At 39.4% G+C, this 26,470-nt stretch overlaps 1 protein-coding gene across 3 annotated transcripts in view; it reads right to left on the bottom strand.

The window, feature by feature from the left end:
- The window catches only part of LOC110443085 (alpha-aminoadipic semialdehyde synthase, mitochondrial-like), a 52,807-nt gene that overhangs the window by 4,341 nt on the left and 21,996 nt on the right, over positions 1-26,470 (bottom strand). For 2 of the 3 annotated variants that reach the window (XM_021487067.1, XM_021487068.1), the window contains exons 6-20: positions 24,855-24,933; positions 24,403-24,530; positions 22,254-22,528; positions 18,815-18,926; positions 18,547-18,606; positions 15,476-15,546; positions 15,188-15,312; positions 14,130-14,259; positions 13,305-13,415; positions 12,859-12,967; positions 10,890-10,966; positions 10,387-10,404; positions 8,381-8,444; positions 6,947-7,114; positions 5,750-5,845 (exon numbers count right to left, since the gene is read on the bottom strand). In XM_021487067.1, coding sequence (XP_021342742.1) covers positions 5,750-5,845; positions 6,947-7,114; positions 8,381-8,444; positions 10,387-10,404; positions 10,890-10,966; positions 12,859-12,967; positions 13,305-13,415; positions 14,130-14,259; positions 15,188-15,312; positions 15,476-15,546; positions 18,547-18,606; positions 18,815-18,926; positions 22,254-22,528; positions 24,403-24,530; positions 24,855-24,933 — 1,623 coding nt within the window. The remainder of the gene's footprint in view (positions 1-5,749; positions 5,846-6,946; positions 7,115-8,380; positions 8,445-10,386; positions 10,405-10,889; positions 10,967-12,858; positions 12,968-13,304; positions 13,416-14,129; positions 14,260-15,187; positions 15,313-15,475; positions 15,547-18,546; positions 18,607-18,814; positions 18,927-22,253; positions 22,529-24,402; positions 24,531-24,854; positions 24,934-26,470) is intronic. The other variant, XM_021487069.1, reaches the window with a different exon arrangement.

Here is a 26,470-nt window from a genome sequence, read left to right on the forward strand (position 1 = left end):
CCGCCCGCCCGCCCGCTTACGTGATAACATAATACGTCCCCGTCTTCGACGGGCGTATAAAAATTGTTGATACAATATATCAGCTTTATGTGTCAAGATCTGATTGAGACAAGTCAGTTTCTTCTATGAAAATCAGGTTGTTTTGGGCTGACAGGTTGATTGGCTTGTTGTGTCCTTACTTGATTGTGTTTGATGACAGGTGATTCCCTGATTAATATATACGTAGGAATTGTACATACTCCAACATATATTGTTGATATCCTGATGAGAATTTAAGAGATCTGATATTAATGAGCTGGAGCACATTTCTGAAGTTGTTATTACATCTCTGGATCTAGCTGTATTGAGATGACCTTCAGACAGATGTGACCTCTGTATCAGATCTGGCTGTATTAAGGTGACCTTCAGACAGATGTCACCTCTGTATCAGATCTGGCTGTTCTGAGATGACCTTCAGGACAGATGTGTCCTCTGTTTCAGATCTGGCTATATTGAGGTTACCTTCAGACAGATGTGACCTCTGTATCAGATCTGGCTGTACTGAGATGACCTTCAGGACAGATGTGACCTCTGTTTCAGATCTGGCTGTATTGAGGTGACCTTCAGACAGATGTGACCTCTGTATCAGATCTGGCTGTATTGAGGTGACCTTCAGATAGATGTGACCTCTGTTTCAGATCTGGCTATATTGAGGTGACCTTCAGACAGATGTGACCTCTGTATCAGATCTGGCTGTACTGAGATGACCTCTACAAGAAAGTAACTTTTAATGTATAAGATAACGAGATAGCAAGAAGTAATGTATGAATTTTAATTACACTATGAACGGTGAGAACCTGAAGAATGAAATGTGTGTGAAAGATCTTGGTGTTTGGCTGACCTCTTCAATGAGTTTTAGTACCTACATTAGACGTACTGTTTCCAAATCAATGCAAATTATAAAGGGCCTGTTTCCAGTAATGTTAATTCTCCATAGGAGCCTGCCCCCATATAATTTCTTACCTAGCTCAACTACTGTTTTTTTCTTTTCCGAAGAATAATTTTACACCTTTCCGACACCCAGATTTCATAATTTCAGTGAAAATGTATTTTTATAAAGTTGTCAATTTCAGCATCAAAGACATAAGTTCGTAAATAAAAGAAGGTTATCTCGAAATTGTAATTCGCAACATAGTATAAATTTCTTTTGATAAATATTTCCAAAACATCGTGTTTATTCATAAAACATAAAAAAAAAAATTCTCGGATGAAAATGCACTTGCAGAGACACAATTATGAAGAAAAATGCCATAAAATTGCAATTTTCTCCCGTTATATAGTTTTGGATGCAAATTTCCATCAGAAAATCGGATAGAGCTTTACTTGTTTCATATGTGTACCAAAAATCAGCTAATTCCATGTGGTGGAACGTTCTCATATCGCCGCCTGAATGTGGTTGTAAATTGAAAGAAAAGGGGAAATGAGTAACAACCTTGTCTGAAACCCTATTATATAGCTTATTATATACAAACTTTTATATTGAATATCAGAGCGGATATTTTCATGACAGTTTTATGATGTGTAACGACTAAATAAACAGTATCGATATAAAGATTTACACTGAGGACACCCTGATACATGAATACTGTTCTATCTCAAGTTGTCCTCTTCTGAATTTTCTGATCGTGTGGCCTTGTACATTTATCCGTATCTTCTTGTCTTTGTCTATACGTTTACGGAATCATTGACTCGACGCTAGCTATTCTTGTCTCACTTTCCTTGTTTTATTGTCCCATCTCCAAAGCGTTGTGGCTCTGTCAGGGTTGGGACCCTGACTTGTCTCACTTTCTTTGTGCCTGCCGACCACGCCACATCGAATAGATAGATTATCCATATGAAATACTTTATTTTGTTCTAAGTAATCAATCAATTCTGCGCTTCTTGGAGGTATTGAATGTGATTTATTATATTGTCTTGTTATTTTGTGTAATTAGTTGTTCGTTATTTATCACACATTTTCGCATAATTGTACCAAACTACTAAGTATTAGCTGTTTACAGCAATCATCGGTGGCTTGCTATTTTGTTACTTTATCGACGCTTCATAAACCAATCGTTATTGTTTCAAGATGGAGGGTAAATGTGTTGGAGAAGGGTGTCAAGTATACTTCAAGAAACGTAGTGGCAATAAGAACAGAAGTGCACGCAATGTAAATAGTCCACAATATAAATGGCTCCTAGATACGCTGGTGCAACAAGGATTGATGTCAGCAAAGGAACAAGCACTTATTTGCCAGAAGTGCTACATGAAGTATCTTCGGAACAAAAATCAGCCTGAACCTGAACCCGAGCAGAACCAGGAAATAGAGGAAGAAGACGACTCCCCGTCCCATATCCTGCCGTTGCTGACCCTTCATGATCTTTTGAATGGATCATCTTCACACAAAAAATGCTGTCTCTGTCTTGTTACCTTTGCAAGAAATGGAACAAAATCATCAGTCTTACCAAAACGTGCAAGACATCACCTGATCTATTCACACAAACTGTGGTGTCCCACCTCATCCCGCGTCTGCTCCATTCACCTTATTGGTAACGACTTAGATCCGTCTACAGAGGTTGTCCTTGATGGTAGAGGTTCCTTGGAATCTCAGTTACCATCAAAATCGTCCGAAATCATTAATGACCTCCTAGAGGTGTCGCACGTCCTTTCACAGAACCAGTCTGCGTTTACAATAAGCTTTTCTTCTCTTGATGACTCGGCATGCATGGCCTGGACAGGTTGGTCCAAAGATCAGTTCCTCGAAATCCACTCGCACTGTTCCCCATATCTTTCATCTGGTATATATACCAAGACTACACACGATGCTCTATTACTGTTCTGGGTAAAACTGAAAACCGACATTTCCTGGAGTCAGTGTTCTTCTCTTTTTGGAATTTCCAAGTCAAGTGTGTCCAAAACTTTCCACTCCATAGTACAGGCATTAGACACATCGATAGTCCCACAATTTCTAGGTCCGGATCACTTGACAAGAGAACAGTTGCTCGGGCACAATACTGTCTTTTCAGAAGCATTTTTTGGAGATAAAGCCACTGCCATATTAGATGGCACCTATATTTATATCCAGAAAAGCTCCGACCACAAGCTCCAGAGAATGTCCTACTGTGGCCAGAAGAAGAGAAACTATCTCAAATTCATGAGCATCGCCTTACCAGATGGCTACATTCTGGACACAGTAGGACCATTCACTGGCAGCGAAAATGATGCTACAATTACAAAAAAAGTCATGGACAAGCTAGTTACTTGGCTACAACCAGACGACAACGTTGTCGTTGACCGAGGTTTTAGAGATGTCCTACCAGTTCTCGAAGCCTCTGGCCTCAATGCTAGCATGCCGTCATACCTGAAACCCGGTCAAAGTCAACATTCTGACGTCCAAGCAAATCTTGACAGAACTATCACCAAATCGAGGTGGATTGTGGAATCCTATCATGGTCGTCTGAAACACTGGACGTTCTTCCGAACGCAATTGGTGTCTAACAGCTTTATCAATGTCATCGAGGCTTTGCTTCGAACCGTCACAGCCTGTCTGAATGGTATTAGAGGACCGATCTACCAGAGATCTCCAGAGAGAGATGCCAAAGATAGGCTAATGGCTGAACGTATGAAGGACCGTTTGACAACACCGAATGGTTTAGCTCAGAGAGTCAAGACAGATCCGGATCTATCTAGACGGGCAAGGTCCGAGTTTGTCAAGATGGATGCATCTTCCGTACTGTTTCCCCGTCTCGATCTTGATTACTTGAGAACCATTACGTGTGGAACGTATCAGATATCTCTGGCTCCTGGTTACATCGCCGAACATTTAAGTGATGACGGAGACTATGAGGTGTGGCTTTACCAGCACTCCCCAGACCTTCTCCGATGTCAAATACATTCTCGACACAAAAGCCAAACGAAATATAACGTTTGGATACGGTTCACCGTTTCACCCGATGTTGAGGCCCCAATAAAGGACTACTACTGCCAGTGCCCAGTTGGAGAGAGAACGATGGGAATGTGTGCGCACATCTCCAGTATCTTGTACTACCTTGGGTATTACAGGACGCTGGAAAACCCTCGACCATTACAACCACAGGTAAAGAAATTCCGACAAAACTTGAAATAGTTTTCCATGCGGCAACGGAGTGCATATGTCGAAAGTATGTTTGGGGCTCGATATGAAAGATCCCCGTTACCATGTGACTAACCAAACTTATAAATATAGGTATTATACAATCGCCCGTAGCTATGAACACTCCCGTAAATGCGAAAACCAACCAAAATCATAAGGAACACGTTTTGTTTGTTGTTCTGTCTATTTGTCAGCCAATGTCTTCAACCACGGGGACTTGTGAAGTAGCCATCTTGGATTTTTTTTATGAAAAAGTGTTTCTCTCACTTTTTTTCATATCTGTGTACATATTCTCAACATACCGAGCAAATACTCTCGTTTTTTTGTTAATTATCTAAAGAAAGTCGAAAATCGGCAATTCAACCATAGGCTAATTCAACCCAACATTTGAAAATGTTCCACCACTTACATTTTGATGATTTTTCCTCTCATCAATAGCATATTACGTACTGTTTAATAGGATAAAAATTGGTTTGCATCCAACGCCCATAAAAGGGTGTATTCTCTAAAAAACACAGTTTTTGTGTCTAAAATGTTATCATCGAAAATGGCATTTTTGAGATTGTTTCTTCCATAAAACAGCCAAATGGCGCGATGGAAACATGATTTTTTGTCACAATCATGCCATGAATGTATTCTTTACGGTGACCATCATTTGATTAGATTTTCATTAATATTTTACATAACATGCACATTTTATCAACACTTAGACAGCTTCTGAAAGGTACAACTTTGAGGAGCCATAAAAAACAAACCAAGTGACCTAAATCTTTATACTTTATAGATTTGTGACCACAACGGCATGGGCAATGCACCACCAACAGGAAATTTGAATCAGAGAAGGGGCCGTTTTGGAAACCGGCCCTTTATAAAACGTCCATGTAAAAGTTTTACACAAATATCTGTTTTAAGGTCTCTATATATAAGTCTTGTCAGGAGTCAGTTAGAATACTGTTGTCAGATCTGGTCTCCTTACCAAACATCTTTAACTTACCAGGTCGAAGTTGTCCAGCGTAAATTTTTGAAATTTTTATGTTTTAAGGCACACGTTGACCACAATTCCATGTCTTACGCTGACACTTGTAGGTATTTTAATCTTCCTAGCCTCGAACATAGGCGGGCATTTTTAGACTGTGTATTTCTTTACAAATGTGTTAATAGTGCTTTTGATTGTCCATATTTAGTCAAGCAAATGTGTTTTTTAGTCCCTGGTCGTCATCTACGATCAATTCGTTTCAACCAGTTTTACTGTCGGAGAAGTAGAATAAACGTTAGAAAGTATAGTATTTTAAACAGGATTCAATGTAATTTTAACTATCTTGATTTTGTACCAGACTGCGATATGTTTCGTTCCTAGACTCTCGCCGAGTTCAAAGTATGGTTAAAGAATATTTGCCATCACTAATTCCTTTTGTTTTACATACGAGTATCTTTTAGTCTGTGTTACATGCATAACTGACTGTGATATTTTATGTTTGTGTTGTAATGTTGTTATCCATTCTATAAGTGGACCCTTGGGTCTGTTGAATTGGAAATAAATAAATAAAAATAAATATAAGATACAATGTATGACCACTAATCTCAGTCGGCTGTATTTACCCATGTTTTCTCTGGCCCATTGGGATGGAGTTCTACCACTGGTTCAGAGTTCAGCAGTCCAAGTTTCATCAGTCCCTTTACAATGTCACAGAACCCCTGAAAAACAAGCACACATGTACAAACCATCTGCTGCGAGTTTTAGCCATCTGTTGTTAATGCAGATATACTAAAATTCTGCAAGATACATTTAACATATTAAAACTGATTGCCTACACAAAGTTTACTGAAAACTTATTTGGCCAAGTCTTTAAAAATATTTGTGGTTGATACTTACCAGTACCTCTAAAGACAGTTTAAGCTTCGTCTAGATTATGCAGAAGAGACAGTACCCCTGAGGATGGTCACAGTTAAGTATATACACACTTCCCTTGTACCTGAGGGTAACCCTGAGGATTGTCACAGTTGAGTATATTCAAACTTACCTTGTACCTGAGGGGACCCCTGAGGATGGTCACAGTTGAGCATATACAAACTTACCTTGTACCCGAGGGTAACCCTGAGGATGGTCACAGTTGATTATATACAAACTTACCTTGTACCTAAGGGTACCCCTGAGGATGGTCACACTTGAGTTTATATTACAAACTTACCTTGTCCCTAATGGTACCCCTGAGGATGGTCACAGTTGAGAATATACAAACTTACCTTGTACCCGAGGGTAACCCTGAGGATGGTCACAGATGAGTATATACAAACTTACCTTGCACCTGACGGTACCCCTGAGGATGGTCACAGTTAAGTATATATTACAAACTTACCTTGTCCCTAATGGTACCCCTGAGGATGGTCACAGTTTAGTATATACAAACTTACCTTGTTCCTGAGGGTAACCCTGAGGATGGTCACAGTTGAGAATATACAAACTTACCTTGTACCTGACGGTACCCCTGAGGATGGTCACACTTGAGTATATATTACAAACTTACCTTGTACCTAATGGTACCCCTGAGGATGGTCACAGTTGAGTATATACAAACTTACCTTGTACCTGAGGGTAACCCTGAGGATGGTCACAGTTGAGTATATACAAACTTACCTTGTACCTGAGGGTAACCCTGAGGATGGTCACAGTTGAGTATATACAAACTTACCTTGTACCTGAGGGTACCCCTGAGGATGGTCACAGTTGAGTATACAAACTTACCTTGTACCTGACGGTACCCCTGAGAATGGTCACAGTTGAGTATACAAACTTACCTTGTACCTAATGGTACCCCTGAGGATGGTCTTGGCTGACTCTATACCATACTCTGATCCATACACAGTAGAATCTCTGTTAGGAAATCCCTCTATGTTGAAACCTGGCATAAAGTTCAACTCTTGAGTCTTGTCCAATAACGTGCCACCACCAGGGATTTCAACAATCTGTAGGGTAACAATTCTCAAAGTTACTCTAAAAGGTTGGATTTTATTGTACAGTACATTTCACTTAATATCAAGTCGCTTAATGTCATTTTTGATCATGTTTTCTTGTTACACCATTGTTCCTGTTATATAATCTATGTAATTCAATTCTTTTATTTTTATCATTTGTTTTGATGTTGATTTCACTAAATATAACTTTACTTTCGCCACTTTCACAAAAAATCATTGGTAAATGAATGCAAGAATCAATTATTTATGTATTTTGAACACTTAGTAGCCATTATTTCATCTGTTGCATTATTTCATCAGTTTTCATAGTGGTCTGTCTAATGGCTGAGAGTGGGGTAATCCCTAATTGCTAATGTTTACATGTACAAAGTATTAAAACAAAAATTCACAATGAGTATCAATCCTAACTGAAACTACCTAGTAAGGTGCCCTCGACCACAGCAGGGCAATAGTTATTTGTACATGTAGTAACCTCCCTTTGACTTCCTGACCAATGTTATTGTAGCATGTCCGGGCCATTGTACATATGTTAAAAAGATAGCTCAGCCAGTTACATTGACAGTATATTGATCTGGGGTCCGGAGCTGGAATCCCGTTTTGGTCAAATCACATTTGTAAACTTAGAACACTGTTGCTTATATTTCCGAGGCATAGTTACATTTTTTGGCAGTGGTACGGGGATCCTTAATAGTTACAGTGTGTGGCAGTGGTATGGGGATCCTTAATAGTTACATTGTGTGGCAGTTGCACGGGGATCCTCAATAGTTACATTGTGTGGCAGTGGTATGGGGATCCTTAATAGTTACATTGTGTGGCAGTTGCACGTGGATCCTCAATAGTTACATTGTGTGGCAGTGGCATGGGGATCCTTAATAGTTACATTGTGTGGCAGTGGTAAGGGGATCCTTAATAGTTACATTGTATGGCAGTGGTACGGGGATCCTTAATAGTTACAGTGTGTGGCAGTGGTACAGGGACCCTTAATAGTTACAGTGTGTGGCAGTGGTACGGGGATCCTTAATAGTTACATTGTATGGCAGTGGTACAGGGATCCTTAATAGTTACATTGTATGGCAGTGGTATGGGGATCCTTAATAGTTACAGTGTGTGGCAGTGGTATGGGGATCCTTAATAGTTACATTGTATGGCAGTGGTACGGGGATCCTTAATAGTGACAGTGTGTGGCAGTGGTACAGGGATCCTTAATAGTTACATTGTATGGCAGTGGTATGGGGATCCTTAAAAGCTTGTACTTACTCTGTTGTTTTCTAGGTACTTGGCCCCACTTAGGCAATTAAGCAGCACACCACCAGGAGACCAGCTGCGAAAAAAATAGGTCACTGTAACAATGTTTCATCTAATGCTATGTATATTACACAGTTATTGTCTTCCCAATTGTCTTCTCCAGGGGAGAAATACAGTCAACTGTTTTATTCACAAACTTGACACCTGAAAAAGTGTTCAGGAGACCTCAATTGTCTTCACACATTGTCTCCCTGTAATTCTGCAAAAACTCTGTTGGGTCGAATACATGTAGGATGATGAATATACCATGTGAATGAAATGAAGCTGCTAAAATGGAAGCAGTTATTTTTTAAGTAAAGCCTTTCCCTGTTTTTGTTATTAAGGAGTTTCCACCCTTCGTAATACACATGTTTTTCTTGTCGTATTTTCGTTTCGTCATTTCCGTATTGCGTATCGGGCATTCCATTACTGTAGTGTAAATTATAGTAACACCGGGTAAACAATAGTACACGTGCGTGACGTGATATGTCAACACCCGATATCTAGACTTAAGTTGGAAATGTGTAATCACACGTACTTCAGAAATAAAGCTTATGATACAAAGACATTAATTAACTCACGGGAAAACACTGACATACGATCAGACGACTTCAAGAAGGTCGTATATGAGGCGCCTGGAATGCAGACTGATGTGTTTTGTTTACCGACCTCACCTGTACGTATCACGTGCTAACAGTAGTTCAAAAGCTCTTGGTCGCTACGACTTTTGTTGTCGAGCGAGTTACGCTCTGTCAGATAAATCGGTTCACAAATGCAATTACAATAACTCTGTGAAAATAGTGGTTTGTAAAATATCAAGATCCCTATAAAATGCAAGTGCATGTGCGTGCACGTAATAACGGCATACCATGCGATAGCCTATGGTTACATATGTACCTGACATGTTAATATACCATGCGTAAGCAGGCTATGGAATGATGTCCAAAGTGTACATGATTGAGAGTAATTTTGTTCCATAAAAGAACAGTAAATTGACAAATAAATATAGTAATTTAATTTATTTCCGTCGTTTTTGGTATATTAAATAAAATAAGTGTCATTGTATAAATTCTATCCCTCTGCAAAAAGTTCCGATTTTTTTCAAGGTAGACAACTCTCATCAGGATCAAAATAATTGTAAAATGTAAAATAAATTAATTATAAAGACTTTGTGTGTATTTGGTTCAATTTTTCACTCTTTTTGTATGTAACTATGTGTCCTGTTTGATTTTGGCTTGTATTTAGTAACTTTTATCCATATAGTTTCAATAAAAAACGCTTTTTGTAACATGTTGTAGATATTTTATGATAAATAAAATATTTGTAGGGTTGATTAGCAATGTTTCTTTTCATTATTTTATTGTTGTAATAGTTTTGAACAATGCCACACGCTCAAAAAATGTGAAAGTGTTGAATTTGACAAAAATTCAATTTTTCGGTATTTTTTACAAATAAATCCCCAGTTTATCGGAATGCTTAGATTTTCATAAAATCATCTCTACATAGTGACATAACCATCATGTGAAACTTTCATTGAATTCTGATGGCTAATTGCGAAAGGGTGGAGCCTCCTTAAGATGAAACTTGTAGTGAGTTTCGATTCTAAATGTTTTAAGGGAATTCAAAGAAAAGGTATCAGTTTAAAGGGATACGAGCCCTAACAGTTATCTCCCTTAGGCACATATAGCAGACAATATCAATAAGCCAATGAATTAATGAAATATTTTGTGCAGAAAATATTATGCACTGGAGAGAAACTAACCAATCAAATACAAATATCAGTGGTTGAATGGCTAGCATTATGATCTATAGCACAGATGCCTGAGTATATTCACTTGAAGCTTGAGGATATAGTTTATGAGCAATTCACTTAAACAACTAGGCCTTTGCAAAGCTGTTATCAATTTTATGCTGTAAACAATGGCTTCAGCCAAGCAGAGGTTTAAGTGTCTATAAATGGAGACTGTTTTAGAACTTACCTTTCTATGTCACTATGGCTGTAGGTACCAAACATTTGAGATTTAATATCAACTTCTATACAACTCAGTCATTAATAATACTTCTTCAACTGGACAGATTGATAGTAAAAGATCAGACCAAAGTTGGAAGATTACGCATTAGCCAACACTAATACCTTGCATGTTTCTGGCCGACAAAACAGCACTGAGATAAAAATATTTGCTGATGCCATAGAGGGACAAACATCTGATTTCAGTATACCGTCTCTTATTTTGTTGTTGGAGGTGTTCTAAACTTGGGTGAGGTCAGAATAAGTAGTATTTTCAATAACAATATATCAGGTGTGAAGTGAATCAGCAGTACTACCAATAGAACACCTGTCAATCATCACCAAGACTAATAGAGTTCCTGTCCGATTGTTTCTGTCGTTTTGTGAAATTTCCTCTGTGTATCTGAAACTAAAACCAGATCAACACAGGGCTGCTGATTACATGTACCTAAAGTACAGACACAAATCACTCACCTAAATTTGTAGCGCAGCGGAGAATTGGAGTTTTCAGGGGCAGGTAACCCACCACACCAGGAAATGAAAGAATTTATCTGGAAAAGAAATACAATTCTCTATACCATAACTGGGACAGACAGTTGCTGAGTCCAATACATTTATAAATAGGATCGTTCATAAAATATCTGACATTAACAGAGATTGAAAATATTTTACAGATAATGTTTTAAAATCTTGTTTTTCATACAAGACACCTATACAAATATAATATCTGTGTATAGACAAAAACTGAGAAAAGTGTTCAATAAATGTTACAAATCAAATTTTTCATACAAGGCACCTATAAAAGGGCAGCTGGAATAAGCCTCTATATTCATAACTCAAATATACAGAGATCATTCTCTCTTCAAGAAAATAAAGATAGGGAAATCTCCCTTAAAGACCACCTGTCTTTAAAGGTCACTTATCAATGAAGATCACTTGTCTCCAAAGATCTCTGGGGTGATACAGACCACCTGTCTATATAGATCTCTGGGGTTATAAAGACCACCTGTCTATATAGATCTCTGGGGTTATAAAGACCACCTGTCTATATAGATCTCTGGGGTTATAAAGACCACCTGTCTATATAGATCTCTGGGGTTATAAAGACCACCTGTCTATATAGATCTCTGGGGTTATAAAGACCACCTGTCTATATAGATCTCTGGGGTTATAAAGACCACCTGTCTATATAGATCTCTGGGGTTATAAAGACCACCTGTCTATATAGATCTCTGGGGTTATAAAGACCACCTGTCTATATAGATCTCTGGGGTTATAAAGACCACCTGTCTATATAGATCTCTGGGGTTATAAAGACCACCTGTCTATATAGATCTCTGGGGTTATAAAGATCACCTGTCTATATAGATCTTTGGGGTGATACAGACCACCTGTCTCCAAAGATCTCTGGGGGTAAACAGACCACCTGTCTATATATATCTCTGGGGTTATAAAGACCACCTGTCTATATAGATCACCTGTCTATATAGATCACCTGTCTCCAAAGATCTCTGGGGTTATAAAGATCACCTGTCTATATAGATCTCTGGGGTGATACAGACCACCTGTCTTCAAAGATCTCTGGGGTTATAAAGACCGCCCGTCTCCAAAGTCCCTGGGGTTATAATGACCACCTGTCTATAAAGATCTATGGGGTAATAAAGACCACCTATCTCCAAAGATCTCTGGGGTTGTAAACACAACCTATCTACAAAGATCTCTGGTATTATAAAGATCACCTGTCTCCAAAGATTCATGGGGCTGTAAGGATCACCTGTCTATATAGATCACCTGTCTATATAGATCACCTGTCTCCAAAGATCTCTGGGGTTATAAAGATCACCTGTCTGTATAGATCACCTGTCTATATAGATCTCTGGGGTTATAAAGACCACCTGTCTCCAAAGATCTATGGGGTTATTAAGACCACCTGTCTATATAGACCACCTGTCTATAAAGATCCCCTCCTTTCAGAGAGCACCTACATAAAGAGATCTAGAGTCTATAAAGACTACGAAAAACCCTTATGGTTCTATAGAACAAGCCATTCGGATCGATTTGTCTCGCCTGTGCCCCCTTTTTGACCATTAATGCACATGTCAAGTCGGTTGGTCTAGCACTTATAATTTCAGAGAAACAAACTTAAATGCAAAAACTTAATGTTGATGAAGATGCTGACAAAGCCAATGGACCATGAAAGGTAGGCAGGGAAAGCAACACCTTAGTCTCGCTTCCGGTACTTTGTGGCAGCGAGACAAAAACAATCTGTCAATATGTAACCTGTGTATTGAGACCAATTCGGCTCTCTCCCTTGGGTGGTCTTTCTAGACAGATTGTGTGGTACTAAAATAACAAAACTTCTGGGTAAGCTAGCGGAGCTCTTTAATACTGTACCATGAGCAGATGACAAGCCGAGCTTTGTCCAAATATACTGTAGACCCACCTTTCCTCCAGCGTGCTTGACCTCGTCAAAACACTCCATGGCCAGCATGTGATCAATACCAGGATCAACGCCAACCTCATTCATGATCGTGATACCAGCCTCCACAGCTCTGGGAACACATAATAAAACATATAGATATACACTTCTAGGAATAGACATTTTTAAATACTATAATGTTTTAGGAATTTTTAAATATTTTTGTTTTTAGGTATCAGAAATTAAATACCTCATGAATAGCTTGACAGAACTAGTTTTACTGCAACTCTGAAATATATACAATATATTGTGCTAGTAGATCACACTTGATACAACAGTTAACTATTCATCATTCTTCATTCAGTATATTAAATATATACAGTTTTAATGCCATATACCATTTAACAACTAATATACAATTTGTGAAATATCTTAATTGCTTTAAATTTAAAGTGTAGTAGAGTACTCACGAATCGTGAAGTGCCCTCATCGCCGGGGATACATAGCTTGCTGTCACCATGTTGGTCTTTAGTTCAATACAAAGTTTGGCGATCTCAGGATGGAGTACATAAGGTAACAGGCTACAACAAATCAAACTTAATATAATTCACAGGTAAACAACTTTCTAGGGCTCCTTTCGCCTATCTGGTTCAACCAGTTGAAACGGTTGAACCTGAAAGAAAACAACAGGCACAGATCTGAACTGAGGCTGACCTCAGGAATATTCGGCATGTGTAGATTGAGGGGTTCAGATGTGCCTTACCGAAACTATTGCTAGTTTGTGTTATTTCTTTACAAAACAAGGTCAATCTACATGTAGATTTTAAGATATGTTATATAATTTAGTGATCGTGTGAAAGGAGGACATATTATTCTTGATATATTGTTATTTATTCTCTGAAACTGTGCATTTTTTATCTCTGCCTACAGTTCAGTCCAAGTGTGTTCGTTTATCATTTCAACCGGGATACACAAATGCGACCTACAATGAACAATAAAATACAAAGAGTTGGTAATCTCAAGATATAAATACAGGTGTCAAGTGCTTATCTGACTTCAGTGATCCAAGTTTGAAAAAATTAGGTGTCCTGGGGCCTGTTCGTTTATGCGGAACAACAGGTTTGTCTATTTTTAAATGTAACATTTTCGGGTATAAATCCTGGCGGACCTTAAAATGTTTATTCAGGCCTTGCGAGTCTTTGTGAAGGCTTCCGACCATACTTCATAAACGAACAACTCTCGTCCAACCGGTCTAACCGTTTGGATCGGGATTAACGAAAGCACCCTGTACTTACCTGACCACCACATCACTGTCGGCCACCATCTTTGTCAGCTCCTCCGTGTTCCTCATCACGTCCATCAGGATGAGGTCAGCCTTACTACACATGCTCTCAAGCTCGTCCAGGTCACGCTTGTACTGGGACGCTATGGGCATACAAATATTGATGGTCTAAAGACAAGGACAGCGTCCAGGCCACACTTGTACTGGGACGCTATGGGCATACGAATAGTGATGGTTTAAAGACAAGGGCACCGTCCAGGTCACGCTTGTACTGGGAAGCTATGGGCATACAAATAGTGATGGGTTAAAGACAAGGGCAGCGTCCGGGTCACGCTTGTACTGGGACGCTATGGGCATACGAATAGTGATGGTTTAAAGACAAGGGCAGCGTCCAGGTCACGCTTGTACTGGGAAGTTATGGGCATACAAATAGTGATGGTTTAAAGACAAGGGCAGCGTCCAGGTCACGCTTGTACTGGGACGTTATGGGCATACAAATAGTGATGGTTTAAGGACAAGGGCAGCGTCCAGGTCACGTTTGTACTGGGACGCTATGGGCATACAAATAGTGATGGTTTAAAGACAAGGGAAGCGTCCAGGTCACGTTTGTACTGGGACGCTATGGGCATACAAATAGTGATGGTTTAAAGACAAGGGCAGCGTCCAGGTCACGCTTGTACTGGGGATGCTTTGGGCATACAAATAGTGATGGTTTAAAGACAAGGGCAGCGTCCAGGTCACGTTTGTACTGGGACGCTATGGTAATACAAATAGTGATTGTTTAAAGACAAGGGCAGCGTCCAGGTCACGCCTGTACTGTGACGCTACAGGGACACAAATATTGATAGTTTAAAAGACAAGGGCAGAACTACTACACATGTTTTCAAGCTCAGCCAGGCAACGTTTGTACTGGGACGCTATGGGGACAAAAATAGTGATATTCATTTACAATGGGATGCTATGGAGGATTAAAGTCCCAGTAAAACACAACAGGTACTGGGAGAAACAGCAGTTTTTACTTGGGCCCAATAGGGACATGGCTACCTTTGTGTTTCTCTGTATATTACATACCCACAGTTACATGGACATTGCTGTCCCGGGTCAGATATTCTACTGCAGGCGCAGATACATAGCCTGCCCCGAGGACCAGCACTCTCATCTGTCCTGGAACAAGTTTCTTAGCTTTCTTTGACGACCTGAAATAGGCAGTGTGAAGTTATATGTATTCAATATTGACAAGATCATGTTGCGTTGACAATATCATTAATTCTCTTCCTGTTATTGGCATATTTCATAAGCAGTTATTCTATATAAAACATACAATATTAATCAAGATGAGAATCTCAAAACATAACTTACTGTGACTTCTTTCTGAGTTCAGTAATGTACTCAAACGGTTCTGTCAGTTTTCCATTTGATGCAATCACAGCCTAAAAGTAAAATTAAGATTCCAGAATGAGTTAACAACTTCACAAATTGTAGATTTTAATATCCATTAAATGTCACCTTTTTCTAGGAAGCTCTCACAGGACATTCCAGATATTACAGCTGACCTCGGCTGATTCACTTTAGACTGAAAAGGGTTCGTCTCGGATGCTCAATTTTAACACAGAACAAATGCTAGAGAATAAATGGGACTTGACAGTCTTTTAAGTGTCAATTTTATTTCAGCATTAACACCTATATATATATATATAAAGAAAAAATAAGATTAACCACTGACTAAAAAACTAGCTGCTTTCACCCTTCACAGGGCTCTTAAGGTGACTACACACTTTCGCAACTAACCAGCAAAATTTGTTGAAACTTTCATATAATGGTTATGCAACTATGTAGAGTTGATTTTATGAAAATCCAAACATTCCGATAGTTTGGGGACTTTTTTGGAAAAAATACCAAAAAATTGAATTTTCGTCAATTTTAATATTTCCGGGAATTTTTGTGTGTGGCATTGTTTGGAACAATAACAACAATAATAAAATGAAAAGAAGCATTTGTAATTAACCCTACAAATATTTTATTTATCGCAAAATATGTAACACATGTTACACAAAGTGGTTTTTATTGAATTTGTACGGATAAAAGTGATTATCTACAAGCTAAAAGCAAACAGGACACAAAGATCTATACATATACACAATGGCTTTATAATTTATTTATTTTACATTTTACAATCACTTTGATCCGGGTGAGAGTTATCTCCCTTGAAAAAAATCGGAACTTTTTGCAGAGGGATGACATTTACACAATGACAGTTGTCTCTGTTTACATATAACAAAATGTTGGAAATAAATCAAAAATATGATATCAAAATTATCAATTTGTTGTCCTTTAATGGAACCAAATTATCCTCAGTCATGTACACTTTGGACATCATTCCACAGTCCGCTACCTCACGGTATATTTATAATTACATGTCAGGTACATATGTGACCAGAGGCTATCGCATGGTATGCCGTTCTCCCGTGCACTCACACATGCATTTCATAGGCATCTTGATATTTTACAAAACATAATTTTCACAGTGTAAGTAGACTACATTTGTAAACACGATTTAATCGACAGAGCGAAACTCCCTCAACAGCGAAAATCGTAACGACCTCGAGCTTATGAACTCGTGTAAGCATGTGATATGCACATGTGAGGTCGGTATACGTCCGCATTCCATGTGTTTCCTATATGACCTTCTTGAAGTCGTCTGGTGTCATGTCACTGTCTTCCCGTGAGTCTGTTTATGTCTATGAATTGGAAAGCTTTATTCCTTAAATATGTGTGATTATACATTTCCCGGTAAAATCTCGATATCGGGTGTTGACATATCATCGGCACGCACGTGTACTATTGTTTACCAGGGGCCTGTTCGTTTATGCGGAACAACCGGTTTGACCGTTTATAAATGTAACAATTTCGGGTATACATCCTGGCGGACCTGCAAATATGTATGCAGGCCTTGCCAGGCTTTCTCAAGGCTCGCCTGAAAGCAGCATCAGATTACTAGGTCCGACCTTATTTAATAAACGAACAACAGTGGTCACATCGGTTCGACCGTTTAAACGAAAACGGCCCAGGTGTTACTATAATTTGCACTACGATATTGAATGCCCGATACGCAATACGGAAATGACGACACAGTGTACATGCACATTTCGATCAAGATAATGAGTCCGAACTGTACTTTTTCCAGAATTACGTCACGAAAATGGACGCTGATGACGATGTGTGGAGCCACCTTAAGGGTGAAAGCAGCTTGTTTTTTAGTCGGTCGTGAATCTTATTTTTTCTATATTTACTTCCTTCACATGGACATTTAATCCCTTTTTATTATATATATATATATCTATACAGCGTTACTGTGTCTCAAAATGTAAGTCAACAAGGAGCACTGAAGATTCTCACAGCAGAAACTGTCCCCATGTTAATATACAGTTATACCTACATAATAAGGTGCCTATAAGTTATAATTAGGTATCCTATAGATCCAGGATTTTCCAACAATGATGAATCCTCTCATGGGATTGGTACAACATGGGCTAACGGGGCCATGTGTCCGATCCAGGATTCAGGAAATATCCTCTCACGGGATCTATATCCAGAAATTAATAATAAGGTGCCTATAAGTTATAATTATAGGTATNAACGGGGCCCATGTGTCCGATCCAGGATTCAGGAAATATCCTCTCATGGGATCTATATCCAGAAAATTAGATCTAGATATCATGCGGACCCAGGAATTTCCTGATCCGATATCCTCTCATGGGATCCAGGTATATGATCAGCTACTCATCATGTCTGGATCCAGGATTGTCAGATATATCCTCTCATTGGGGTCCGTTTTTTTGATAATGGGAAATCTCATCCAGCTGTTGGGACCAGGGGCGACCGTTTCGCTCCTGGGGGGATATATTGGCAGTAATCCTGGGACAAGGGGTGAAAGTTCACTCCTGGTAGGATAACGTCAGTAATCCGTGAGATTTCCATAGCTTATATATGTGTAGTATGATATAGCCCCCAAGGCCAAACCTAAATGTAGATCATCATGAAATGTATATATTTGTGTATTGTTTATTTCTTCTGTTATATGTATAAACATGTGTATGCTGATTTATAAGACATATACAACAATGTTGGTCATGATAACATTGCATACCTCTACAGTTAATAAATAGCATTTATTAAACTGTATCATACTGTTCTGGTTGTTTATAAACTGTTTTATTGTAGGGAAATAAGTTTTTTTAAATCTGTATTATGAGTGTTACACACTAATTTTATCCTAATTGATCAGATAGGTTAGGTCATGTTCGGACTTTTGTCAAAGATGTTTCAGGACTTATGTTTGGATTTAACATTAATATTTCAAACATAAACTTTTTTATTAATGTGCCCATTACCTATATGGCAGTATGTCACATTCAATATCCCCAACTTACGTTTTTGACGATGGGCGAGGACTGATAGTCGTCCATTGGTTTTACAGCGTCAGAGATAATCTGTAATCAAGGAGGCAAATATATTTGTACAATTTTCAAAGAAGAATCAACTTTAATATATTGTTCTTAAATTTCTGAAGCAATAACAATAATTCTAAACAATCCTTTTTAGAATGTTGAATAATAATAATTTTCAAGCGATAACCTGAATTGTATTAAAACATTATGATTTAACAAGCAACAAGTTGATTCCAATAATTTAACCCACCATGTCCTCAATGTAGGGAAGAAGCAAGCTTCCGAAGAAGTCTGTAGCCTCCTTAGGTATCTGAGCTGGCATGTTGTCTATCGAACAAATCAGCACTCCATCCCCAGCAAAGCTACAATCAGGACAAATTTACTGGTTAACTCAAAACTACATCCTCAGCAAAGCTACAATCTGGACAAATTTACTGGTTAATGCAAAACTCCATCCTCAGTAAAGCTACAATCAGGACAAATTTACTGGTAAACTCAAAACTACATCCCCAGTAAAGCTACAATTACTACGGATTACTGGTTAACTCAAAACTACATCCTCAGTAAAACTACAATTACTACGGATTACTGGTTAACTCAAAACTTCATCCTCAGTAAAGCTACAATTACTATGGATTACTGGTTAACTCAAAACTACACCCTCAGTAAAGCTACAATCAGGACAAATTTACTGGTTAACTCAAAACTACGTCCCCAGCAAAGCTATATTCAGGACAAATTTACTGGTTAACGCAAAACTCCATCCTCAGTAAAGCTACAATCAGGACAAATTTACTGGTTAACTCAAAACTACATCCTCAGTAAAGCTACAATTACTACGGATTACTGGTAAACTCAAAACTACATCCTCAGTAAAACTACAATTACTACGGATTACTGGTTAACTCAAAACTACATCCTCAGTAAAGCTACAATTACTAAGGATTACTGGTTAACTCAAAACTACATCCTCAGTAAAGCTACAATTACTACGGATTACTGGTTAACTCAAAACTCCATCCCCATCAAAGCTACAATCAGTAGGGATTTACTGGTTAACTCAAAACTACATCCTCATTAAAGCTACAATTACTACGATTACTGGTCAACTCAAAACTATATCCTCAGTAAAGCTACAATCAGTACGGATTACTGGTTAACTCAAAACTCAATCCTAAGTAAAGCTACAATTACTACGATTTACTGGTTAACTCAAAACTACATCCCCAGTAAAGCTACAATCAGTACAGATTTACTGGTTAACTCAAAACTCAATCCTCAGTAAAGCTACAATCAGTACGGATTTACTGGTTAACTCAAAACTCGATCCTCAGTAAAGCTACAATCAGTACAGATTTACTGGTTAACTCAAAACTCAATCCTCAGTAAAGCTACAATCAGTACGGATTTACTGGTTAACTCAAAACTCGATCCTCAGTAAAGCTACAATCAGTACAGATTTACTGGTGAACTCAAAACTCCATCCCCATCAAAGCTAAAATCAGTATGGATTTCTGGTTAACTCAAAACTCCATCCCCATCAAAGCTAAAATCAGTACGGATTTCTGGTTAACTCAAAACTCCATTCCCATCAAAGCTACAATCAGTATGGATTTCTGGTTTACTCAAAACTCAATCCTAAGTAAAGCTACAATCAGTACAGATTTACTGGTGAACTCAAAACTCCATCCCCATCAAAGCTAAAATCAGTACGGATTTCTGGTTAACTCAAAACTCCATCCCCATCAAAGCTAAAATCAGTACGGATTACTGGTTAACTCAAAACTCCATCCCCATTAAGCTAAAATCAGTACGGATTTCTGGTTAACTCAAAACTCCATCCCCATCAAAGCTACAATCAGTAGGGATTTACTGGTTAACTCAAAACTCCATCCCAATCAAAGCTACAATCAGTAGGGATTTACTGGTTAACTCAAAACTCCATCCCCATCAAAGCTAAAATCAGTACGGATTTCCGGTTAACTCAAAACTCCATCCCCATCAAAGCTAAAATCAGTACGGATTACTGGTTAACTCAAAACTCCATCCTCAGTAAAGCTACAATTACTACCGATTACTGGTTAACTCAAAACTCCATCCCCATCAAAGCTAAAATCAGTACGGATTACTGGTTAACTCAAAACTCCATCCCCATCAAAGCTACAATCAGTATGGATTTCTAGTTTACTCAAAACTCAATCCTAAGTAAAGCTACAATCAGTACAGATTTACTGGTTAACTCAAAACTCCATCCTCAGTAAAGCTACAATTACTACGGATTACTGGTTAACGCAAAACACCATCCCTATCAAAGCTACAATCAGTACGGATTTACTGGTTAACTCAAAACTCTGTCTGCAGCCTACAATCAGTACAATTTTACTGGTTAACTCAAACCTCTATCTGCAGCCTACAATCAGTACAATTTTACTAGTTAACTCAAACCTCTGTCTGCAGCCTACAATCAGTACAAATTTACTAGTTAACTCAAACCTCTGTCTGCAGCCTACAATCAGTACAAATTTACTGGTTAACTCAAAACTACATCCCCAGTAAAGCTACAATCAGGACAAACAAATTTACTGGTTAACTCAAACCTCTACCTGCAGCCTACAATCAGTACAATTTTACTGGTTAACTCAAACCTCTGTCTGCAGCCTACAATCAGTACAAATTTACTGGTTAACTCAAAACTCTGACTGCAGCCTACAATCAGTACAATTTTACTGCTTAACTCAAAAATCTGTTTGCGGCCTACAATCAGTACAAATTTACTGGTTAACTCAAAACTCAATCCCCAGTTAAGCTACACTCAGTACAAATTTACTGGTTAACTCAAAACAATGTTTGCGGCCTACAATCAGTACAATTTTACTGGTTAACTCAAAACTCTGTCTGCAGCCTATGATCAGTACAATTTTAATGGTTAACTCAAAACTCTGACTGCAGCCTACAATCAGTACAAATTTACTGGTTAACTCAAAACTCTGACTGCAGCCTACAATCAGTACAATTTTACTGATGAACTCAAAACTCTGTCTGCAGCCTACAATCAGTACAATTTTACTGGTTAACTCAAAACTCTGTCTGCAGCCAAAATCAGTACAAATTTACTGGTTTACTCAAAACTCTGTCCCCAATAAAACTGTAATCGGTAAAGTTTTACTAGTCATATTACAACACCATCCCTACTGTGGCAGATTTTAATTGTACATAGGATTAAGGTCGCCTTCCAGCTTCAAGCTAGAGGGAATTTCCCATTAGCTCAGTGGTAGAGCGTCTGACTAGGAACCTGGAGATCGATAGTTTGATCCCCGGTGGAAGACCACTATTCTCTTTCCTGTTACAAAAGGTGTGTGTGGCTCACCCTGTGGTGACAGGGAGTTAGAACCTGCCTTCTAGCTTCGAGCCAGAGGGAATTTCCAGAGGGTTCGATCCCCGGTGGAAGCACACTATTCTCTTTCCTGTTACACCTAGCATAGGTACAATTAATACAGATTGTTAACTTTTTACAAAAAATATCACACACAAATATGGAGTTAAATCAGACAGATTACATACTTTATGAATAACGATGAAATCCATAAAATTTAGCAGAAGACTTTGCTGATTACAGAACCATTATCATAGGGCTTGAGGAGAATACCAAATTGATGACACAATTCTATTGAGGTCAGCATAATACGAACCTTTCTGTGTTGATATTGTGGTCAGCGTCGTACAGACAAAAGGGTGAATCTATAGTGGTACACTCCTGCATGAACTCTATAGAGCCACCGGGGTCAGCAGATATATCACAGATGGCCAGCAAGCGATGAGGCAGCTGGGGACACCCTGGTGTGGAAGGTAACCATGGCGACTCGTCATGGCGGAGCAATGTCTTTGCGTCAGGAATGGTCAGAAGCCTTGGGGCACTAGGGTCCCAGTATATTCCATGGACTATCACAGAGGCATATGGTGCTATCTGTATGATCAAAGAGAGAATCAAGATGGTTTTAGTATCTGATTGGCTGTTTAGGCAGGGAATGGGTGTCCAGGTTGAGTACCTGATTGGCTGTTTAGGCAGGGAATGGGTGTCCAGGTTAAGTACCTGATTGGCTGTTTGGGCAGGGAATGGGTGTCCAGGTTGAGTATCTGATTGGCTGTTTAGGTAGGGAATGGGTGTCCAGGTTGAGTATCGGATTGGCTGTTTAGGCAGGGAATGGGGGTCCAGGGTGAGTATCCGATTGGCTGGTTAGGCAGGGAATGGGTGTACAGGTTGAGGATCTGATTGGCTGTTTAGGCAGGGAATGTGTGTCCAGGTTGAGTACCTGATTGGCTGTTTAGGCTGGGAATGGGTGTCCAGGTTGAGTATCTTATTGGCTTGGCTGTTTAGGCAGGGAATGGGGGTACAGGTTGAGAATCTGATTGGCTGTTTAGGCAGGGAAGGGGTGTCCAGGTTGAGTATTTGATTGGCTGTTAAGGCAGGGAATGGGTGTCCAGGTTGAGAATTTGATTGGCTGTTTAGGCAGGGAATGGGCGTACAGGTTGAGTATCTGATTGGCTGTTTATGCAGGGAATGGGTGTCCAGGTTGAGTATCTAATTGGCTGTTTAGGCAAGGAATGGGTGTCCAGGTTGAGTATATGATTGGCTTGGCTGTTTAGGCAGGGAATGGGGGTCCAGGGTGAGTACCTGATTTGCTGTTTGGGCAGGGAATGGGTGTCCAGATTGAGTATCTGATTGGCTGTTTAGGCAGGGAACGGGTGTCCAGGTTGAGTACCTGATTGGCTGTTTAGGCTGGGAATGGGTGTCCAGGTTGAGTATCTGATTGGCTGTTTAGGCAGGGAATGGGTGTCCAGGTTGAGTATCTTATTGGCTGTTTAGGCAGGGAATGGGTGTCCAGGTTGAGTATCCGATTGACTGTTTAGGCAGGGAATGGGTGTCCTGGTTGAGTATCTGATTGGCTGTTTAGGCAGGGAATGCGTGTCCAGGTTGAGTATCTGATTGGCTTGGCTGGTTAGGCAGGGAATGGGTGTCCAGGCTGAGTATCTGGTTGGCTGTTTAGGCCGGGAATGGGTGTCCAGGTTGAGTATCGGATTGGCTGTTTAGGCAGGGAATGGGTGTCCAGGTTGAGTATCTGATTGGCTTTTTTGGCAAGGAATGGGTGTCCAGGTTGAGTATCTGGTTGGCTGTTTAGGCAGGGAATGAGCGTTCAGGATGAGTATCTGATTGGCTGTTTAGGCAGGGAATGGGTGTACAGGTTGAGTATCTGATTGGCTGTTTAGGCAAGGAATGGGTGTCCAGGTTGAGTATCTGATTGGCTGGTTAGGCAGGGAATGGGTGTACAGGTTGAGTATCTGATTGGCTGGTTAGGCAGGGAATGGGTGTACAGGTTGAGTATCTGATTGGCTGGTTAGGCAGGGAATGGGTGTCCAGGTTGAGTATCGGATTGGCTGGTTAGGCAGGGAATGGGTGTCCAGGTTGAGTATCGGATTGGCTGTTTAGGCAGGGAATGGGGGTCCAGGTTGAGTATCTGATTGGCTGTTTAGGCAGGGAATGGGTGTCCAGGTTGAGTATCTGAATGGCTGATAACCCCATGGGTAGATCTAGATATAGAATTTTTGATTGGCTGATGAGGCAAGGGGTGAATACACAGGTTGGCTTTAGATTTAGCAAACATTTTCAATATTTTTTCCATATATTGATGAAGTGCATGTTTATACTAAACCTCAAACATACTTCATTACATGAGGCTCATACTAAAATTCTAAAACTCATTGTCCAGATTGTATTTTGGACTCCAAGACTATCATATTTATTGTTACTATTCCACACCAGATTAATAGAGTTACACTAACCTTGTGGCTGAACACAGACAGAAATTTAGAAGGGTCCAGCTCAAACTCCTCCGCATTGAACTTGCCACCATCTTTACGGACAAAGTGGGAATCTCGACTGACAACACAGGCATACAGCTTGCTTGTAGCTACAAGAAACAATCAAGTCAGAGTTACAGGCAAGACTATAATAATCAATGAGGCAATTATACAATCCTCCGCGAAGAAGTTCCCAAATGATGATAAAATTCCTTGTAATGAACCTCCCAATGATATAATTCTTTACGGTAAATTTCCTCTATGACAAAGTTCTGTTATGAATTTCACATTATAAGGTTCCCTTACAATAAATTTCCATCATGGTGAAGTTCCTTGCTTGTTATTTCCCCTATGATAACATTCCTTGTAATGAATTTGCCTGTGATAAAGTTCCATAAGATAAAGTTCCTCTATAATATAGTTGTGATACTTACAGCCATGCTTTGCTACGTTGGGTAGGTGTTCTGGTTCTATGTACTCAAACGGAAACTCCTGGAACACTTCCTGTGCTCCCTGGAACACATAACACACATAATCAGTGCCTCTGTTAACTCATTCGCCCCTACATATCTAAACTGGACTTGCCCAGTCATTGATTTGGTGAGGTTTAAATGTGGCTTAAGGGGTGAATGGGTTAACAAGCCTCAAGTCCAAGATTCAGCCAATTATAAGGTAGTACCTGATGTATTACCAATGTTAAGTCATGCCTGACTATCAGCCCATCAGACAGTGTGACTAGATACAGCGCTTATAAAACATCTCAACTATCAAGTTTACCTCATATCTACTTATAATTATCTAAAAAGCACCTGCATTGCTCGAGATTTCCCAAGCAATACAATGTTTGGATTGGCCTGGTTGTCATTATATGTGCATATCTTTATATTTAAAACAAAACACTTCAAATTTACACCTTATATATGATATACAGTAACAAGAGGCCCAGAGAGCCTGTATCGCTCATCTGAATATGTTTAAAATAATTGGTATGAAGTAAAGATATAGCACTCCATGGTAGGTGCTGTAAGTACATATGAAATTTCAGAAAGATCCATCCAGTTCTTGAGAACAAACTTCAAACAGAGCCCCACCCCTATGCCCCTAAGGGGTTCATACCCACCAATTATACAAAATTGAGACCTCTTGGCCCAACGATGCTCCAGACTAAATAAGGTTAAAATCCCTTAATCCCGATGGTTGAAGAAGGATTTTAAAGGTTTCACCTCTATTTCCCCTATTGGGCCCCTCCCTTCTGCCCCCAGGGGGGGCCACAATCGCTATTTATACAAAATTGAGTCCCTTTTGTCCAAGGATGCTCCAGACTAAATTAGGATAAAATCCCTTAATCCCCATGGTAGAAGAAGGATTATAAAGGTTTTACTTCTATTTTCCCTATTGGGCCCTGCCCTTCAAGTCCCAGGGGGGCCACACCCACTGTTTATACAAAATTGGTTCCCCTTAACCCAAGGATGCTTCAGACCCAATATGGAACAAATTCTTTCATTCCTACTAAAGAAGAAGGACTTTAAAGAATAATTTGCTGTTTCCCCTATTGGGGCCTGCCCCTCAGCCCCCAGGGGGGCCAGACCCACAGTTTAAAAAAACAAGAGGCCCAGGGGCCTTAATAGCTCACCTGGTATTTTATTTTTCAATTTAAAACCTGCTGAGTACCATTCAGGTTTATCAAAGGAGTACAAGAAACAAATTGCAAGAAGAACTACATATAAATCTGTTTTGGTGGGAAAGACAACAAGAAAATGAGTTTTTATGTATGTCCCAATTTCCCTCTATTTCCCCTATTGGGCCTCACATGCACCTTTTCCTTTTTATACGAATTAAAAAAAATGAGTTTTTTTCCCCTAAGCATGCTTCAGATCACATTTGGTTTAAATCCCTTCATTTGTACAGAAAGGAAAATATTTTCCTTTATTTACCCTAATGGGTCCCACTCATCTGCCCCAAAGAAGGGGGTCCATATACCTCAGTTGAAACAAAATTGATTCTTTTGTCCCTAAGCATGCTTCAGACTGCATTTGGTTTAAATCCCTTC

Source organism: Mizuhopecten yessoensis, unplaced genomic scaffold (genome assembly GCF_002113885.1).
Source record: "Mizuhopecten yessoensis strain PY_sf001 unplaced genomic scaffold, ASM211388v2 scaffold716325, whole genome shotgun sequence".
Lineage (NCBI taxonomy): Eukaryota > Metazoa > Mollusca > Bivalvia > Pectinida > Pectinidae > Mizuhopecten > Mizuhopecten yessoensis.